The 21196-nt window shown below is 37.8% G+C and overlaps 2 protein-coding genes across 2 annotated transcripts in view; both read left to right on the top strand.

Annotated features, from left to right (window-relative positions):
- Positions 1-4317, top strand: part of LOC127352358 (mucin-2) — a 28874-nt gene extending 24557 nt beyond the window's left edge. Inside the window, exons 43-50 of the mRNA XM_051380641.1 lie at positions 85-186; positions 299-339; positions 795-917; positions 1599-1700; positions 1793-1921; positions 2174-2213; positions 3316-3439; positions 3539-4317. Of these exons, the coding sequence (XP_051236601.1) occupies positions 85-186; positions 299-339; positions 795-917; positions 1599-1700; positions 1793-1921; positions 2174-2213; positions 3316-3439; positions 3539-3716 (839 nt within the window). The 3' untranslated portion in view covers positions 3717-4317. The remainder of the gene's footprint in view (positions 1-84; positions 187-298; positions 340-794; positions 918-1598; positions 1701-1792; positions 1922-2173; positions 2214-3315; positions 3440-3538) is intronic.
- A 13795-nt stretch (positions 4318-18112) lies between these two features.
- Positions 18113-21196, top strand: part of LOC127353922 (mucin-2) — a 32252-nt gene continuing 29168 nt past the window's right edge. The window contains 8 exon segments of the mRNA XM_051383529.1: positions 18113-18200; positions 18411-18449; positions 18546-18804; positions 18904-19018; positions 19556-19646; positions 19726-19838; positions 19923-20133; positions 20248-20373. Coding sequence (XP_051239489.1) covers positions 18116-18200; positions 18411-18449; positions 18546-18804; positions 18904-19018; positions 19556-19646; positions 19726-19838; positions 19923-20133; positions 20248-20373 — 1039 coding nt within the window. The 5' untranslated portion in view covers positions 18113-18115.

Here is a 21196-nt window from a genome sequence, read left to right as displayed (position 1 = left end):
TCTTTTCGAATTTTATAATTTAGTAGTATTTAGTAATCTGTTATACTCACCAACTCTGGAAATGTCTCACCTTTTGACCAACAGAATGTGATAGGAGTCGTTGTTCGTTGGTAACAGAGTGCAAACTGGGATTTAAGTTGGAGATCCACATGTCAAATGACAGTTGCTGTCCCTCTTACCTTTGTGGTAAGCATATAGCTTTCAGTTACATTTACTTATAGTATTGCTGTGTGAAACACCTAAAACTAAACTAAGCATAAGCCTTTAATCTGATTATACTTGTTAACATTTTATCTAGTGCCCAAAGACGTCTGTGTCTTCAATGATACTGAGTACAAGGTAAGGAGTAATATACTTTATATATTTTAAATGTGCTCTATTAAGAGTATACTTGCTTGTTCAAGTGTTACTAAAACTCTGCAATCTTTTTTTTTAAAACTGATTATAAAGCAGTCTCAATGTAATACTGATGCCTTTATATGACCTGAATAAACACACAAGACCATCAGTGAGAAGATTTGCTACTTCTATGCAGTTATTTTTAATGTCTGCCACCGGGTCAGACTCTGTCGGATTCCCCTCGAAATCAATTAAACGATTCAGTGGAAACACCACAGCTTTTGACCACAGGAGCCACCAGAATCAACACAAAATGAAATCTCTTTGTTGCTGTTTTAAGTATACGACAAACAAATATTATAGGAATAATATTGAAGTTAAATATAGTTGAGTGACATATGTTTTGTTGGCATTCATATGAAACTGTCTCAGACTTTACGTTTTATTGTTTACAGCCTGGTATGAATTTCTCCAAAAGCCTGTGTGAATCATGCAGCTGCACTGAAGCTCAGGATCCCACCAGCAAATTGAAAGCCCATGAGTGTCATCTGGAGCAGTGTGACAAACAGTGTGCAGAGGTACTTTTGCATTTAAATATTAAGAGTATTGTAGTATGTAGTATAGTATTTTTAATCAATCATTTTAATTTCAGGCCTTTAAAGTTTTATATTGTACAAAAATGTTTAACAAAACAACAATGTTTAATCAAGGGTCACTTACTCGTAAGCTTTACTTTCAGAAATGCTGATCTGGTAACAGTTGCTGATTCATAGTCTATTAAGTTATTTATATGCACACAATAATAGGTTTGCATCTCTTCAGCCACCAAAATCATAATAAAAGTTTTTATGAGTAACAATAGGTTACTGGTACTGAGTTAAAAGTTAGGAGCTCAATGCTAACGTGTTGCGCCTCCTTATGAAGTCAGCTGGGAGGTTTTGTGTTTAGTCACAGACGCTAACTTAAGCTTGTTTACTCTCGTTAGCGGTGTGCTAACCAGAAATCTTAAAGAAAAGGCTCTTTTCTTGTTCTTCTTTATTGCCCTCAGTTTGGGTTCCAGCAGAAATCTTAGAGATGGCTATCTTAAACCTTTGCACATTCAAATGTCTAGATACCACATGAATGTAAAACAATGTCTTTTTAATTTGAATGATCTATCCTAAAGGATGAAAGTGTTCTGTAAATACTACTAATTGCTTATTATATATAAACCTAAGTGATAGAAGTTGAAGACCATATTGATTTGTGCATTTTTTCAGGGCTATGTGTATGAAAAGCAACCTGGACAATGTTGTGGATCATGTATAAAGACAAGCTGCTTTTTGGACGTCCCAGGTTTCAACTCCCAGATCATTATTAAAGTAAGTACGGCGTAATGGTCTTTAACCTTAAATTGTCTTATCAGTCAGAATGGTTTATGTTCACTAATTGACCTCTCCTACACTTCTGACAGCCTTCTCAGTCTTGGTCACCACCAAATGATAACTGTACCAAGTATGATTGCGAAAAGGTGAAGGACGAGTTTATAATCTCTAAAAACCAAACAACATGTCCTGCATTTGATCCAGAGAACTGCGTTCCTGTGAGTATAAGCTAGTCCTGAAATGGAGATTACATTCTTTTGTCTGGCAGAGAAATATATTTGTTAATAACTCAACTGATTCAATCTTACAAACTGTAACAGTTTCACATCTTTCAGATAGATGACTTAATGTATTTAGTTGTAGAAATATAAGGGACGTAAATACACCAAATGTGCTGAAATACATAAATACTTCATTCATACTGTCAGTGTTGTTTCTGTTACAATCCATATATTGTATCTCTATTACAGGGAACGGAACAAAGTGACATTAACGGTTGTTGCAAAACTTGTAAGTACGAGTCTATATAATAAATTACTCAAATTACACATTATATAATATTTTCTGAAAATTTATTTACACATAAATATAGACCCTCTCACACAACCACAAGCTTTAAAAGTAACAGTTTCATAATTTAAAAGATGTCAACCTGCAGTGCGAATTGTTTGTCTCCCCCTTCAGGCAGTGAGAGTAATTACACACAAACTGTCCACACCTGCTTATAATTAATTATTATCCCCAGCAAGGAGATATGTCCATTTCCACTGATGGTTATCGATGTTGGATCACTTTATTTCTTGACTGTAATCCCTCCTCTGATTGCAGAGTTTCTTTTTTATCTAGAGCATCAAGAACTTCTTAGGTTTTCAGCCATACTCCTCATTGTTGTAGTCTACTCCTTCGCTATGGTTGTACCCTATTTCAGCTCTAGCAGTGTGTGACCTCGTTTGGCAAGGGCTTGAATGTAATAGCCTTTAATTTACGTGTAAAAGTCCCACACTCACTGCTTTAACTTACAAGTGAGCCCTTTGTAAAGTTTTTAAAGTAAAAAAGATTTAGGCATGCAGGAATCATTTAGTCTGTGAAATGTCAAAAAAATGAAATTATATAGAAACAATCTCTGCACACCTGAATGTGTGACAGGTGCTTCGGAGGAACTTCAAAATAACAAGGAACACGGACCTTGCTTTCTGCTGACTAAACATTTTATTATATTTACACAACAGTTTGGTCTTTACAACCTTCATCAGGTCAAATAAAATAAAATCATAATTTCCAGAGCCTGAGATGATGTTTTCAAACTGTCTTCTTTTGTGAGACCATATTCCATTATCAGTGATATAAAACAACAGAAAAGAAGGAGAGCCACACATTTCAGAATCTGGAGCCATTGACTATCAAAATTGTTGATGATTAATTTTCTGTCAACCAATCGATAAATCATTATGAATCGTTTCAGCACCAAATTTGTGTCTATTTGAAAACCTCTAATGATGTATACATTTTATTTGTATACATGAATACATTTGTAATTTTATTTTCCTTCAGAAATAATAATGTGTGTCGTTTTTAGAGCAACATGAAAAATGTGTTTATGTGTCGTTCACAGGTACTCCTCGCCACAGCTGTCAGATGAAGAAGAACACCACCTATCTGTATACAAACAACTGCAGGTCAGTTGTAATGGTGGAAATCACAGCCTGTGAGGGATCCTGTGGAGCGTCTTCATCTATGTGAGTTTCTGATGCTAAAACCACCTGAAGAGCAGTTTTTAAGATAAATGTTGACATTGAACAGAAGATTACTGACACTGATCCTGTCTCTATTCACAGGTACTCTGCTGAGAGCAACAGTTTGATGCATTCGTGCACATGCTGTCAAGAAATGGCCACCAGTAAGAAGGAGGTGGAGATGTCCTGCCCTGATGGCAGCACAAAGATGCACACCTACATTTCAGTTGACAAGTGCGGTTGCCATGTCGCTGAATGTCCTATCGACACCACAGTGTAAAGTAAACATCTGGAAAGTCAAAATCTGACTAATATACCTTTATAAACTTGATCAATTCCTCTCCAAAATCTACTAGAGAATCCAGACTCAGTATGTGAAGACCACCAAAGACACACCTTTGTGTATTTAGCAGCCACAAAATACGAGCCAATAAGTTAAACCTTTCAAACAGCAGAGATGTTGTGGTCTGAAACTCCCTACACCTCTGCAAATTGGCTCTTTTTAACTCTGACTGTCATAACTTCCTTATTTACTGTCAGGGAGGCAGGTGTGCATAGTGCCCCATAATGACAGCACACATTTGTGTCATGGTGTCTCTTGTAGCTTTTGGAGACGTTCCTTTATGCAATCTATATGATATGGTGTTTTAATTCTTGGAGGGTGTTTCTCTTCCTTTTACTGCAAATGACTTGAGAGATAAAAGACACAAGAATGGCTTCAGATATACAGTATATTGTATTAATGCTATGAATATATATAATAAAAAGATAATTTATATAAATAAAAGAGTGTAAACAATATCAAAACTATCTTTGTCCAACATCTGAACCCTCTGCTAATTTGAATGTCTTCAGTGTCAATAAAAATTTACTGATCATCATCATGTTCTTGTCGGCTTTTTCTTGGGTTTGTTTTATGCATTGTTGGTAGTGAGGATAATATATAAATTATAAGATATATTTTTCTTGTTGAAGGCCTACTTCTAAAATGTAAAAGAGCCAAACATTGTTTGTATTTACTACATAATGTATACATTTCTAGCCTTTGTCCTGGGAGCATTAGTGGTTGCTAACACGTAGTTTTATCTTGACAAATATGATTAAAAATATGGCCAGAAACCCCTAATATGTTCATCTTTAAAGAAAAACTGATGAGAAAACACTCTTTGGCAACGCTGGCTGAGGGTGGTGGAACCAAAGCCAGTTTGTAGAAGAGGAAGGCCTTTGGTTGTGTCCATGAGTGAGTGAGAGGAAGATTAAAGAGAGTCAAGAAATTTGTGAAATTGGGAGGAGTTGATCGTCTGATGGCAGCTGACCATGCAGACTACTCAAAGTTGTGTAGCCTGTCTCCATAATATGTAGACCCAAATCCTTACCTATCCTTGCCAACCTCCGCGCTGGGGGCCACAGAAATTGACAGTGTTAAAGCTGAGGCTATAGTGAGCTTTGTGCTGACCCAGAGACCTGAGGAATATACTATGGTGAAGGTCGGTCCAATCATCCGCCCTGGTGCTTATGTCAAATGTCAAGGGCCTAATGTGACGTGTGGTCAGGAGAGGCAGGGGAGGCACTGTCATCATGGAAAAAATTAAACAATAAACAAATAAATTAAATGGTTATATTTATCAAATGGTTTTAACTATGAACTCATTTTCCATTTAACTTAAACAATTTTGATTGTTTTTTATTAAAAATCACTGAATTTTTGCATTTCCTGTTCAGATACGGGGAAGAGACGCACAGTGAGGCAGCAGCAAGCTGTGCCTCACCTTGGATTGCGCAATCCATCACAAAATGTGCTCTGCCATGCAATGAGAGTGTGTTACTGTCTGTCTGTATGTCGCCAATCAAATGTTTCAAACACTTTTAATATATGCCCCCCTGACTTTCCATAGTTTAGCTGGTGTATATAATATATGTGTGTGTAACCTGTTTCGTTTGCTCAGCGATCTTACAACGGCAGTGAAGAGGCACTAGGTGAAGCAGGCAGTTCTCTTGCCTCATGGTAGGGGGCACTCGTGAGCCCAGAGATTCTTATGCTACTCCGCAGCTGCAGAGTAAGTGACAGCAGCCCAATTGGGCGACTTTTGTTTACGTCAGGTGGGAAAAAAATACATTGGGCAAGTGAATAAAATTTGGGCTGCTTTTGTCCACATTTGGCAAGTTTTTTTTTCAACAGAAGCAGCCTAGTTTGCAGCTTATTTGCTGCGTTTGCCACTCACTGGATATAGTGGCTCATAAAGCAATGCAACTTCTTCCAAGCAATCTGGAATATATGATAAGAGAAACCTACAACCGGTTCACACACTCAGCAAAACGCCAGAGTGACTATAACAGTGTCTACAAGGCCATCAATGAAGGTGTCTGTCCTCTGAAATTCATATCCCCCAGCTCAACCCGTTGGAAGATGCCCTCAAGCTGCACTTCAGTTTGGTTTCAAGTGCCGAACACTGCTATGCAGCCAGGCTTTTGAATGAGATGTACAGTGACAAATCAAACAGTCTGTACATGCACTTCCTCCGGCCTGTGTTGATGGAAATCAAAACTGTGAACAAATATTTCCATCTGGAAACGGGAGATACGCTGGGTGTTTTTAGGGATCTTGACAGGCTGTACATGTCGACGGGGGTTGAAGCTGCTCTCAACTGTCAAATACTGTAACTAGAACAGCGCGAAAATGGATGCTAACAGCTTCATTGTATTTAACATGTTTGAGCCACCAGAGCCAGAATCTGACCCAGAGTCAGAGGACACTGACCTTCCCGTGGAGCAACTTTGTTCCTCAGTCTGCTACAAAATGGTAAAGTTTTTCTCCTATTAGGTAGTTAGGAAGCTGCTAGTTAGCAATATGTATTACTGACTAGCATAAAATCCAGTTAGTAGGTTGCAGCTCCTTACAATGTTGTAAAGTTAAGTTGCATTTGCGAGATGTTGACAGTATACCTTAGCTAGCTAGCAAAGGCTGCGGCTAATGATAAAACACGGTAAAGAAATGGTTTTAACGAAACAGTTGTAATAACTTTACACCGTGCGCAGTACATTTGCTAAAGCGTTGGTGGCTCCAGTGCACCTTGGAGCCATACTTGGCATACTTTTAACCCCGCCCAAAAAATCCTGAACCCAAAACCGGTGAAAAGAGATAAACGGTCACACTCCACAATTCAGTACCACATGGTTCACATTCTTTTATAATGTTTTCAATAACTATTTTATGACACGTTTAATGTGTTTAGAGAGAAATCACTTTAAGACTTTAAGGATGAATATTTCCGTTAAGGAATGGATAGTAAAGTCAAAATTACCATTTGCTGCTCCTGTGGTCTGTGGTAGAAATAAAGATGGGGCATTCAGACTTTGTATCGACTACAGATTACTCAAATCAAAATTGAAGACCTACCACCAGGGCTACATCACTGAAGGGTCTAATCACATGACAGCATTCATCACAACATGGGGCTTATATGAATGGATGAGGATACCATTCGGCCTCTAATGCTCCAGCTGCTTTTTAGAGAAGTGTGGAGGAAATGCTTAACAGCCTGCAGTGTAAATGGAAATCTTTTTAAGATAACATTAAGGGCTGGTCTCTGCAAAGCGAGTGACGATAAACCCAAAGGACCTGGATGCTGTCCTATCCCTTAAGTGATAATGAGGCTGTGTCTACAGGGTGTCCCCAGACACTGGCAGAACCAGAGGGAGCTGTCTCAGAACAGTGATTTGATAGACACAGATGAGGAAACTCCCAGAATACAGAACTGACTGAGAGTCCCAAAGCAAACAGAGACTAGAATGGAAATTGTGAGACCTACCTGTCAGCCTGGGGAAAATGCAGCTCACACATCAGCTTCAGATTGGCCTGAAAACCCAGAATCATCTTAACTGCAAGAAAGGGGGGACAAGAGCATCCAAGGGTAATCTTTACTAAGAGGGAGGCTAGCAAGGTACAGCCTTAAATAAATAAGGGAACTTGGAATCATTTGTTTCATATTATCCAACTTTTCCCAAAGTTTTTTTCTGCCATCACCCATAGAATAATGAATGTTTTTTGTTAACAATGAAACACTAAATTAAAACACTAACTAAAGAAATGCTATATCATGAAGTTGCAGTGAGGAAACACTGGAGGCAGAATTATGAAAAGATGAAAACTAAGAATAGAAATACAAAATAAAACTGATTCACGTGTACAAATACCTAAACAAAGTAATAAAACTGATTAACATAAAATAAATAAATACATTTACACAAAGTAAACAGCAATAAAAAGAAAAAAATATTAAAATGTATCAATTGAAAAAGGGGATAAAACAGATAAATAATAATAATAAAAACATAAATAGATTAACAAATAAACAAGTTAATAAAAATAAATTAAAAGCCAGACTAAAAAAGGTAAGTCTTACTAACTGAAGCGAATAGTTTACAATGTCCAGTAAATCTTCATCAAAAAAGCTTAAAATTGTTTTTTTTAAAAGATGTGGGAATGGGGTCTACGAAGTTTTAATTGAGTGTTATGATGATGAATAAGAAGCCAGGTGTCTGCCTGCCTCATTTAATTTTCCTGTTTACTCAGGCACATATATATATTTGCAGACTCTGTCAAACTTTACCTTTATTTTATCTTTATTATCTTGCTTTTTTTAAGTATTACTAATATTATATAAACACAAGAGTTGGTATTTTACATATTACATTTTAGTGGTATTGTCAAGATTTTTAATAGTTCAGTAAATGTTATTTTGACTTGGAAATTTCTTGTTAAAGTGAAAGCCTGGCACAGATGAGCGCAATGTCAACATAATCATTGTTTCATGGAAAGGCCTCACGGAACTGCTTGTTTAATCAAGAGATACGGAAGACATAGAAAATACAGCATGACTTATATTTTTAAAAGGTAAAAAAAAGGACAGGTGGGTTTGAGTTAGCTAGTAGCTCTTACAACGAGTTGGACCCTATCAGCAGGGCTCAGGGTGAATTCAACCAGGAGTTTATTGCCTCACTGGTCACCCTGTTCAGTCGTATCACATGCTTATAGCGTGAGCTAGCCACTAGGTCCCCCAGGTCCCTGGATGCTTACAGTGTCATTAGACCACTAGGGCGGCCAGGTCACTTTGATGGATACATCACATGTAACCCATTTGACCTTTGGTACGAGGCAATGAGTCCTCGGTCTCACCATTACTATGTCAGCAAAACTAAATCACCCCTCTTTATACTCTTTCAATCTGCCATTTGCAGGAATATTTTTTATCTTTTTCTACAATTTAATTAATCATGTAGTGGATATTTTCACTCTCATGTCTTTTCCTCATGCTGACACATAAGGCATGCAATGCCAAACATTTACAGATGAGGGCTCAGATCAAGATGTGACACTTTGAGGGGAGGCAGATGTTTAAAATAAAAACACTGTATGTGGTTATTGATAAGCGAATGACATGCCTAGACCATCGCTTGGACACTTACAGGAGTTTGACCAGTCTCTTTGGAATTCTGTTTATGTCAGACCAGGTGACTATCTGTGATCACATCCTGTGTTATTGATGAACCAATTTAAATCATGTGATATGTTCTCTTACCACATTTAAAGAGTTGGTGTTTCACATATTACATTTTAGTTCTATTATCGTGATTTTTAATAGTTCAGTAAATGTTATTTTGACTTGGAAATTTCTTGTTAAAGAGAAAGCCTGGCACAGATGAGCACAATGTCAACATAATTGCTGTTTCATGGAAAGGCCTCACGGAACTGCTTGTTTAATCAAGAGATAAGGAAGACAGAAAATACAGCATGACTAACATTTCTGAAAGGCATCAAATGCCCTTTGGCCATGTCTTGGTAAAAGAAATCTAAGTTGGCCCTTCTCCTGAACTTAGGAAAACTTAAAAAAAAAAGATTAAAATAGTCCTCCAAATGGCAGATTGAATGAGTATAAAGTAGGGTGATTTAGTTTGGCTGACATAGTAATGGTGAGACAGAGTGACCTGGTGGATATCTTGATGCACTGAGGAAATATAGTGCTACAAAGACAGAAGTACAATAGGCGGAAGTATCAAATATGAGGGTCTATGATGAATGTATACATTTACTTTAAGTTAGCTTTGGCAGTGATCGTCCTGTGATTGTGCTGAATCCAGCAATGTATGATATGTAACTGTAGCAGGTATGGTCAGTCATCTACATTTAGAAGTGTATGACATGTGCCAACAACAACATGAAATGGGTTAGGCAGAGGTGGGCATAATAAATTACATTATTTAACTTATACATTTCTTGAGTCAAACAAATACAGCCTATTTTATTCAGCTTATGTGTAAGTTGTCAGTCCCCTTGAAATAATATTAGCACACCATTTTCAACAAAGCTATATATTGTCATTGTATTAAATATTCTAGTCATGTGATTGATTGAGCTTGCCTGGTAGAGAGTGATTGGATAAACTATTTGATAAACTATAAACTACTTAAGGAACTATAAAATCCTAATTTGACCCATGTCCATACACCACAATCTTTATAGATGTATTTTTAAAATGTCCAAAGTAAGTCTTAATGTGATGTCGTAAAAGAAAATATACTACTACTGTAGCTGCTAGCTGTTAGCTCATTTGCGCTAGGACATGCTTTTTTAAGAATATTACTAACTGGCTATACCTGTGACTTCAGCTAACAGCGAAATATACTTAATTTAACCATTCTGTTGTGTTAGTTTCATGTTAATTACCTTTGTTTTACCAGTCTGTTTTAGATGTTTTTATTATCCGTCTGCTGTATTCGTTTGATGCCAGCTAACTTTGTGTTGTCAGTCAAAATTGACTGATTAATTTTAGCTGCTTAAAAATCTACCAGCATCCTTATATTATGATCCATTACTGTGTACCTATCTTTAACACAGATGAGGAAAACCCCAGAATACAGAACTGACTGAGAGTCCCAAAGCAAACTGAGACTAGAATGGAAATTGTGAGACCTAACAGTCAGCCTGGGGAAAATGCAGCTCACACATCAGCTTCAGATTGGCCTGAAAACCCAGATTCATCTTAACTGCAAGAGAGGGAGGACCTATCTTTAAATTAACTGAATTTAATTTGATTATCACAAGATTTGCATTCATGTTTTGAACTCTATAGCCTAATTTACATGAGCTAATACAATTAGTTTTTAGCAAAATTAGCACAGTGTATGAATTATTTGAGCATAGTGATCATAGTGTAGTGATTAATTATCTGTTGTGTTTCCAGTCAAAACTGATTTGTTGTCTGAAGGATATTCTCCATAATGAATAGAACAGGACAGTCATAGTATAACCTGTAGAACAGCACTAACCAATCTCATTAAATTAATTATTAAACTCATGCAGTTTTAATGTGATAATAACTGCAATTTTGTGATAGTTTTACCATTAATTTCCTACGGCTTGGGGCAGTAGTTCCCAACCTTTTACCTTCATTTAGTAAACTGATGACCCCTGACATATTTTATGTATATTTCATTTTATATTCAACAATAACAGTGGGGAGCAACTGATAAACTGTACAATGAACCTAAACAGTGAACACAATATCTGCAGGAAGTTTATGTAAAATAATGAATGAATTTTGAGAAGGTTTTCTGTCAATATTGATCAGAGATGATTTTTATACAGTTCACTCTGTATTATTATATGTAGTCTGTATTATGTATTTTTAACAGGAACAGATTAATTGTTCTTCTCTTAGTTCTCTCAGCTCTTTGGCTGTTTTCTTTTTTTTTGGCAGGAGGGAAGGGCTTTTATTGCCTTTAATTGATAGTGACACAAACTCTCTCTCTTTTATCAGAGAGTGAAGGCTCTGTGAATATAGCTTTTGTTCAGCTCAAAGTTTACACTTTAAATGGTATCAACTTTAAAAACATCTATGTAATTTTTTTTTAGAAAAATAAACTAAATGCAGAGCTATGTACTGTGTATATTTAAAAAAAAGTTTTCTTACACCACTCAAAATCAAGAAGGTCTTGCGACCCCTAGTGAAGCTTGGGCGTCCCCTAGTGGGGCTTCTGGCACCCAGGTTTGGAACCACTGGGTTGGGAAATGTTTTCTACTCTACTGTTAGAGTTTTTAATTGTGAAAGCTAATAAAGGATCTATTCATGTGCCTGAAGATAAAAAAAATTTCAAATTTGTTTTTCTCAATTACCAGTACTAGGATGATGGAGAGTGACCCATAGTCATTGGATCCACAGCTCTGTATTATCTGCACCAAACCACTGGAAAATCTTTCCAGGAAACCAGACCCCTATGTCAAGAATCCCAAGTTAGAAGGCCTTCAAAGAATACTAAATGTTGCCAAAGAGAGAGGAGATAATGTCCATAAAACTCTGTTACCACATAGAGATGACATACTCTCCTTCAAAAAAAAAGTGTTATGCCATGTATTATGCAGGGCTAACTACTCCAGTAAGACTAACATCAATGAACAGCAAGTTACTTCTGCTCAAAGAGAGAGAAGGGATTGCTTAATTTGTGGTAAAGATAGTACCAGACCAGAATTCCTGACACCTATTACAACCAATACAGGCAAGAGTACCAGAGACAAGGTCCTTAATGCTGCATCAGAAAGATCAGATGAAGTCATACATCATCGATTACTTTTGCACCAAGATCTCTTTGCTATGACGCAAAGTACCATAGGAGATGTCTCTCCCACTACATTCTTGCTAGAAACAGCTTCCTGGCGCAAAAATTAAGCTAAAAAAGAGACCATTGTGTATGAAATGGTCTTCATGGAGCTCACTGAACAAATTGACAAAACATTAATGTCAAAAGACATGGAATTAACAACTCTTAACTCTTTAGCTAATAACTACACTGACATACTGATGACAATGTCTGAGGCCCAAGATGAGGCAAATGAACAAGATGAGAAGTACAAATCCTGGAAGTTGAAATAAAGGCTCCTTCAGCATTACAATGATTAGGTATTTGTTGAACGTTCTGGAAAAACAGACTTGGTGTAGTCTCTGGGAATCTATCCATTGGTCATGCATTGAGAGCAGCTGCCCAACTCAGAGAGGAAAAGACAAAAAGAAAAGGGATGATGACTGTGAGACAACACTTTCAAAGACACTTGACAGTATTTCTGATACCCAGATCTTACACAAGGCTGCAGAAATGTTAAGAAATGTTAGCAGTGATCAGATCTCTCGTCTCTTATGCAGCAAATATGTGCCTAACCTTCTGTATGACTTTGTAAATTGATGTGTTAAATCAAGAGCACTTAGAAACCACCAAATATGTGTTGAGGAACCATCTTTAAAATAAAATATTTGTGTAATCACAATCTGCTACAGTCTGATTGCACAGTGTCGCCACATTCAACCAATAACACTGGGACTTGCAATTCTGATTCATCATAGTTTGGAAGCAAGACACTAATCAAGAAGCTCAGCGCAATGGGCCACTTTCTCACATCAGTTGCAGCAGATCAGATGTCAAGGGCAGAAAGTGTCTACATTCTAATAGTCTCTCCAATGTGTCTGAACATGGGATTGTAGATGTAGCCACTGACAACTTTGCCCAAAACGAAAACACTCTGGATGGGAAGCAGGCAACCCATGCTATAGCACAGTGATTCCCAAACTTTCCCTGTTGGGCCCCCCTTTGGTTGCTGAAAAATTGTTTGCTTGATGAGTGCTTGCAGCCCTCCACGTTTCCCAGCCATAGCCTGAGCCCCGTCTGTGCAGATCCCCACACAGTCCTCCCATTTCAGATTGGCCTCTTTCAAGTAAGTGTCAATGATTTTAAACAGTTCTTCTGCAGTGGCTCTGCCAAGAACTTTTTTGCAGAAAAGCAATTCCTCCCTCAAATCATCTTCATCAATGAATCTGACGTACGTTATCAGTAAACAGTCTTTGTTACTGTCAGTTGCTTCATCTATCTGCAGAGCAAAGCAGATGTCACGCACCTTATCATTAAGCTGCTCCTCTATGTCCTTTGACATATCATAAATGCGCCTGGCGATGGTATTGTCGGACAGAGGAATAGCCCTTAGCTTGCTGGCTGCTGTGTCAATAAGCATAGTTGAAACCATCTCCGTAGCACATGGAAGTATTAATTCTTCAGCTATTGTGTGGGGCTTTTTACATTGTGCCACTCTTTAGGCAACTTTATACGAAGCGAGTTTGGGCATTTGCGGGCACGGATGCAGCTTTAGTAAAGCGACACTGTTGAGCACGGCAGTTTATGAGTTTTTTTCTGAAAAAGTCAACTGGATTGTCTTTGTGCTCTGGGTGTATTGTCTCCAAGTGGCGCCTTAGCTTGTTTGGCTTCAGACTGTCACAGGCTAGTATTTTGAGACACACAACACACTGTGGCCTCTCCTCATTACCCACCGTTGTACAGGTGAAGCCAAAGGCGAGATATGTCTCATCATATTTTCTTGTCTTTGCCATGCTTTGCTTAGGGAGCACATCTGGTGACGGTTCATCCTCTGCTTTACGTTTAGGTGGGAGCCCAGTCAAAAACTTGTCCATGTTTTGCTAGCGGTGTCCAAGCATGCCTCCTTTCATTTAGCCCTTTAGCCGTACCACACACCCCGGCAATGGATACGCGCCCCCCACTTTCGGAACCACTGCTATAGCAACTGTTGTGTACTGAAGAGGCCATGTTTTCACAGCAGAGAAGAGCATTGCAAGGGTTTCCCAAAGATCTCTAGCTGCTATAAACACCTGTGACTTGGATAGAGAAAAACTACACAGGTAAATGTGTTTTTGTTCGGATTTGATTAAAATGTTGTATTGTGCGTATTATTTATAGTGAATATCCTTTTCCTATCACCAGTAACAGTAATGGTTTATTGGGTTGATAATAAGGCTGGATGAATGTTATATATGATAATAACTTCTTATTTAAATTTTGATCACAGGTACATCAAACCTCCAAAGCGACCAGAACCACCTAAACTTCACAAACCTGAGATGCTAGAATCCAAGACTGCAGTCTCAATGGCAGCAGACAGAAGAGATCTAGTGTGAAAGCTTGTCTGGAATGTAAATGAGAATCAACAGAATGTCCCAGCATTGACAGGGACCGTGAAAATAGAAAACACTGTGCAACTTTCCAAAACATGAAAAAGTCATTTGAGGCTGGCACACGAAAGGTTTGACAGATCTGATCATTCGTCATCAATAAAAGACCTTAAAAGGAAACGCAAAGGCACAGTTCAGGTTAAGGGACCTACATATGTTATTACATACACATATGTTAGTTGTTCCTCACTACAGAAAATACCTGAAGTGCAGTGGGAACAAGGCTACCCTGTGTAGCTTTGTCAGCAACTACATAGTAGATACAGGACCTCAGAGAATCTCAACAGAGAAGACCATTATTTTGGCAGGAGGCTTTGAAAATGGTGAGTAACCAGTAACCAGGAGGAGGCTGATACAAGATTGGTGTTACATGCAATACATCTTGCAAGGTCACATTCTCGTGTTATCATCAATTGTGAGGACACAGATGTACTGGTTTTGCTTGTCTAGTATTCAAGCAAAGGGATGTTTGCTTCATCTACTGTGTACATGCACTCTGGACATGGTCAAAGGGAAAGATTTGTCTCAATCTGTGCTATTGTTGTTCGGACAGTCCTGCCCCCACTGCTAAAAAAAATCCTAGAGGAAACACTGGTATGAGTGTTATATGTTCATACTTTAGTATAAAATGATTATTTTGCATCCAGAAAATGATGTATTTACCTGTTAAATTAACAATACAATTTCAACTAATTGTCTGTTAATTTCTCTCATATGGCAGTGTACTTTTAGTTTCCTGATTGTCGTCTGCAGACATGCCATTAACCCATTTCATGTTGTTGTTGGCAGATGTCATACACTTCTAAATGTAGATGACTGACCATACCTGCTACAGTTACATATCATACATTGCTGGATTCAGCACAGTCAGACCTTTCTAACAAACCCTGGTTGGTGTGTCTTGGACAATCACAGCCAAAGCTAACTTAAAGTAAATGTATACATTCATCATAGACCCTCATATTTGATACTTCCGCCTATTGTACTTCTGTCTTTGTAGCACTATATTTCCTCAGTGCATCAAGATATCCACCAGGTCACTCTGTCTCACCATTACTATGTCAGCCAAACTAAATCACCCTACTTTATACTCATTCAATCTGCCATTTGGAGGACTATTTTAATCTTTTTTTTTTAAGTTTTCCTAAGTTCAGGAGAAGGGCCAACTTAGATTTCTTTTACCAAGACATGGCCAAAGGGCATTTGATGCCTTTCAGAAATGTAAGTCATGCTGTATTTTCTGTCTTCCTTATCTCTTGATTAAACAAGCAGTTCCGTGAGGCCTTTCCATAAAACAGCAATTATGTTGACATTGTGCTCATCTGTGCCAGGCTTTCTCTTTAACAAGAAATTTCCAAGTCAAAATAACATTTACTGAACTATTAAAAATCACGATAATAGAACTAAAATGTAATATGTGAAACACCAACTCTTTAAATGTGGTAAGAGAACATGTCACATGATTTAAATTGGTTCATCAATAACACAGGATGTGATCACAGATAGTCACCTGGTCTGACATAAACAGAATTCCAAAGAGACTGGTCAAACGCCTGTAAGTGTCCAAGCGATGGTCTAGGCATGTCATTAGCTTATCAATAACCACATACAGTGTTTCTATTTTAAACATCTGCCTCCCCTCAAAGTGTCACATCTTGATCTGAGCCCTCATCTGTAAATGTTTGGCATTGCATGCCTTATGTGTCAGCATGAGGAAAAGACATGAGAGTGAAAATATCCACTACATGATTAATTAAATTGTAAAAAAAAGATAAAAAATATTCCTGCAAATGGCAGATTGAAAGAGTATAAAGAGGGGTGATTTAGTTTTGCTGACATAGTAATGGTGAGACCGAGGACTCATTGCCTTGTACCAAAGGTCAAATGGGTTACATGCGATGTATCCATCAAAGTAACCTGGCCACCCTAGTGGTCAAATGACACTGTAAGCATCCAGGGACCTGGGGGACCTAGTGGCTAGCTCACGCTATAAGCATGTGATACGACTGAACAGGGTGACCAGTGAGGCAATAAACTCCTGGTTGAATTCACCCTGAGCCCTGCTGATAGGGTCCAATTCGTTGTAAGAGCTACTAGCTAACTCAAACCCACCTGTCCTTTTTTTTACCTTTTAAAAATGTAAGTCATGCTGTATTTTCTATGTCTTCCGTATCTCTTGATTAAACAAGCAGTTCCGTGAGGCCTTTTCATGAAACAATGATTATGTTGACATTGTGCTCATCTGTGCCAGGCTTTCACTTTAACAAGACATTTCCAAGTGAAAATAACATTTACTGAACTATTAAAAATTACGATAATACAACTAAAATGTAATATGTAAACCACCAACTCTTGAGTTTATATAATATTAGTAATACTTGAAAATAGTAAGAGAATAAACATACATACACAAAATACACTGAGTTACAGAGAAACAGTTCAAATACTGAAAGAAATGTAGATGGCTCTATATTGACAGTATGGTCTTAATGCAGGAGTCAACCAACAACCTCAAATGTTTGACTTAACTTACTCAAGCAATACTTTGAACAAAACCTGCAGCATGCCAATAATAATGGCCATTATATTAAAGTTAATTATAAATATATTATGTTGTGTTTCACGTTACTGATGGTTTAAATGTGGTAAGAGAACATGTCACATGATTTAAATTGGTTCATCAATAACACAGGATGTGATCACAGATAGTCACCTGGTCTGACATAAACAGAATTCCAAAGAGACTGGTCAAACGCCTGTAAGTGTCTAAGCGATGGTCTAGGCATGTCATTAGCTTATCAATAACCACATACAGTGTTTCTATTTTAAACATCTGCCTCCCCTCAAAGTGTCACATCTTGATCTGAGTCCTCATCTGTAAATGTTTGGCATTGCATGCCTTATGTGTCAGCATGAGGAAAAGACATGAGAGTGAAAATATCCACTACATGATTAATTAAATTGTAAAAAAAGATAAAAAATATTCCTGCAAATGGCAGATTGAAAGAGTATAAAGAGGGGTGATTTAGTTTTGCTGACATAGTAATGGTGAGACCGAGGACTCATTGCCTTGTACCAAAGGTCAAATGGGTTACATGCGATGTATCCATCAAAGTAACCTGGCCGCCCTAGTGGTCAAATGACACTGTAAGCATCCAGGGACCTGGGGGACCTAGTGGCTAGCTCACGCTATAAGCATGTGATACGACTGAACAGGGTGACCAGTGAGGCAGTATACTCCTGGTTGAATTCACCCTGAGCCCTGCTGATAGGGTCCAACTCGTTGTAAGAGCTACTAGCTAACTCAAACCCACCTGTCCTTTTTTTACCTTTTAGAAATGTAAGTCATGCTGTATTTTCTATGTCTTCCATATCTCTTGATTAAACAAGCAGTTCCGTGAGGCCTTTCCATGAAACAATGATTATGTTGACATTGTGCTCATCTGTGCCAGGCTTTCACTTTAACAAGAAATTTCAGTCGAGACAAAAATGGTTGACACCCAAAATTTATCTTTTACCCCTCCTAAACTGCAAACACCCAATGAACTATATAATATGACACTGATGGTGGGGAACCAGTTGGCTTACCCATCCTTCTCAGGACAGAGAGTACTCAATGATCATGAGAACTGACAGGATGCCACTTGAATGGGTGATACCATGGTTCACCCTCTGCATTGGACTCTCTGTTGAGACCACTGGTATGTACATTCAATGGGACACAAAGACTTTATTGTTTTACACTGTCTATCAAGTATTAAGGACCCTATCCTGGGAAGAAAAATTGATGAAATTACCTTGCAGTGTTTTCTTCTCTTGTTCATACTGGATAATACAAATATAAACAGCCTGTGCTTGTTTTACATTATTGACAATGTGCACTAACTGTATGATTGTCTGTCTTTTTTAAGTCATGGTTCAGATGGTGACCAAAATGCCAGTAATCACAGGTAATTAGTTTTTCAAAGATGAATGATGAATCAAAAATCATGAACAATTTTTATAACAGTGTGATTAATGTATTTTTTCCCCCCCACAAACCACAGTGAGCCCCTCTCACAACAACCAGTACTGTAGTACCTGGGGAAACTATCATTTTCAGACTTTCGATGGAGATTTCTTCCAGCTTCCCTACACTTGCAACTACATCCTTGCTTCGCACTGTAAGGGAAGCTATGAGACTTTCAATATTCAGCTCCAGCGGCAGGAGATAAATGGGGTCAACACCATTAAGCAGGTCACTATGAAACTGGATGGGGTCGTTGTGGAACTGTCCAACGCTTCCATCAAAGTCGATGAGAAACCGTGAGTCTGTTTGGATTATGTGACTTTTATTATTTTTATTTTACTTGAGACTTATTATTTTAATGGGATGGGTTTTTTTTTTTTTTTTGTCCCCTCTAGTGTCACTATACCCTTCAGCCAGGTTGGCATTACAATTGTAAGAACTGTCTCCTATGTCAAAATCGAGGCAAAGCTGGGTTTGGTCATCATGTGGAACGAAGAAGACTCCCTCTGGGTATGTGTATTCATTGTGTCATCATACTTGATTGCACTGATGCATTGATTTTTATCTTAATTATGGTAACTTACAGATAAGGACAGACACTCAGCTCTTAATATATACACTATATTTAGTTGGACTGCTATTTGATAGCTTAGGGAAGTGATTCACTGACACTGAGATTAAGATTAGTTAAGATTAATCAAATGGAAGAAAGTGTGTCTTGATCAACACATAATTTCTGCTGTTGGTGACTGAACTAAACTTGACAGGCTGTGTTTATGAAAAGGTATAAAAAGTAAGACCAAACACTACCAAAGTTAGTTGTACCAGGTAGGTAAAAATGTTGTATGAATGTTAAATAAATTTAAGCATAACAGTAAATGTTTTTGAAACAGTGTTGGTCAAAAGAATCGACTTACTCATGATCATGTGGCTGTTCACACTTTACATTCTTATCTGATATGGCTGAAAAAGAAAGGCATTATCAAACTAATACATTAAAATGGTGCCAGTAGTTCAGACTTGTTCTTATTTTCAATTGCTTTTAAGGTTGAGCTGGATGCAAAATTTGAGAATCAGACTTGTGGCCTGTGTGGTGACTTCAACGGAGTCCGAACTTATGATGAGTTCATCAACAGAGGTAAATACTAAATAATAAAGCTAAAAAAAACTGCACAAAATCAGTCTTCACATTTTCTAAAACCTATTTTTTCCTCTAGAAACAGGGGAGTCTTTAACTCCTGAATATTATGGGGATGTCTGGAAAGTCAATGGTCCTACTGAAAACTGTGAAGAAGTCTCCTCTACAGCCACACAGACCTGTACAAATCAGGTATGTGAAAATGGATTTGCTTCAAATAATTGTATATATAACATTTAGGTACAGTTTCAGTACATTGTATACTTTGACCCACAGACGGACCTCTGTGAGAACCTGCTGTCAGGACCTGCATTCCTCAGCTGTCAGGAACTGATTGATACTGACTCCTTTATCAAAGCCTGCATGAAAGACCTGTGCTACTGTAACAGTAGCACTTCATGCTTGTGTTCAACCATATCAGAGTACTCCCGTCAGTGTGCTCATGCAGGCGGGAAACCACAACAATGGAAGACCGCACAACTGTGTGGTAAGAACAGCAATCACAGCATTTGCATGTTTTCACTGTATTTATTATTATTATATAATCCTTTATAACAGAATCACTGTTTCTAAATTATACATTTTGGTGTGTGTTGAACAGCAAAAACATGCCCTTTCAACATGGAGTACTATGAATGCGGTAGCCCCTGTACTGACACTTGCAGTGACCCCCAGAGAAGCGACGTGTGTGATGATCACTGCATAGATGGATGCTTCTGTCCACCTGGTAATTTACAGATTTTGTACAGAATCAAGCAGATGTTTTGTTTCATTCACACAAATTAGTAATTTATGCTCTTAAATGACTTCATTCATGCTTCTGAATTACTGTCAAGTTGTAACAGAACTTGATTTTATGTTATTATGTTTTGGTATTTAGTTGCCTATAAATGCTGAAGTAATTACTTGTTAATGTTAATGTAGTGAGGTGATCACATTACATTTGTCCTTCACCTCTCAGCCTTTTCTGTGTACTGTTGTGCTGCAACATAGGGCTTAACTTTGGCTGCTTAGATTCACGATACAACAGTGTAGCCTAATGTACTTTGAATTAACAGTGAAAGTTGTCAGACCATGGTCAAAATCAAAATTTGGATTCAAGGTTAAAGTTTTGTATTGATTGGAGATATGTAGATAGATTTTTCCTGATCACATTGATGTTTTCTTTGACATCCCTTAATAATAATATAATAATAATAATTCTAAATTCACCCCAAAAAAATTGTTTAGGGCGCCTGGTTAGCTCAGTGGGTAGAGCGACCCACGTACTGAGGCTGAGTCTTTGCTGCAGCGGCCCAGGGTTCGAACCCAACCTGCGGCCCTTTGCTGCGTGCCATCCCCTCTCTCTGTCCCCCTTTCCTGTCTATCTTCAGCTGTCTCTATCATAAAGGCAATAAAAGCCTATATATAGTGTTTATGTTTTGTTAATTCATTCACATTAATGAAGCAATTCAAAAGCAATTTAGTTTTCTCCTCATAACACCTGCTAGGCTCTACACACTCTGGTGCTAAAATAAGTGGTAAAAAATATTTTGCAATACCCACACATA

Source organism: Dicentrarchus labrax, unplaced genomic scaffold (assembly GCF_905237075.1).
Source record: "Dicentrarchus labrax unplaced genomic scaffold, dlabrax2021, whole genome shotgun sequence".
Taxonomy (NCBI): domain Eukaryota; kingdom Metazoa; phylum Chordata; class Actinopteri; family Moronidae; genus Dicentrarchus; species Dicentrarchus labrax.
The sequence above is the reverse complement of the archived record's forward strand: the minus strand, read 5'-3'. Positions and strand labels throughout refer to the sequence as shown.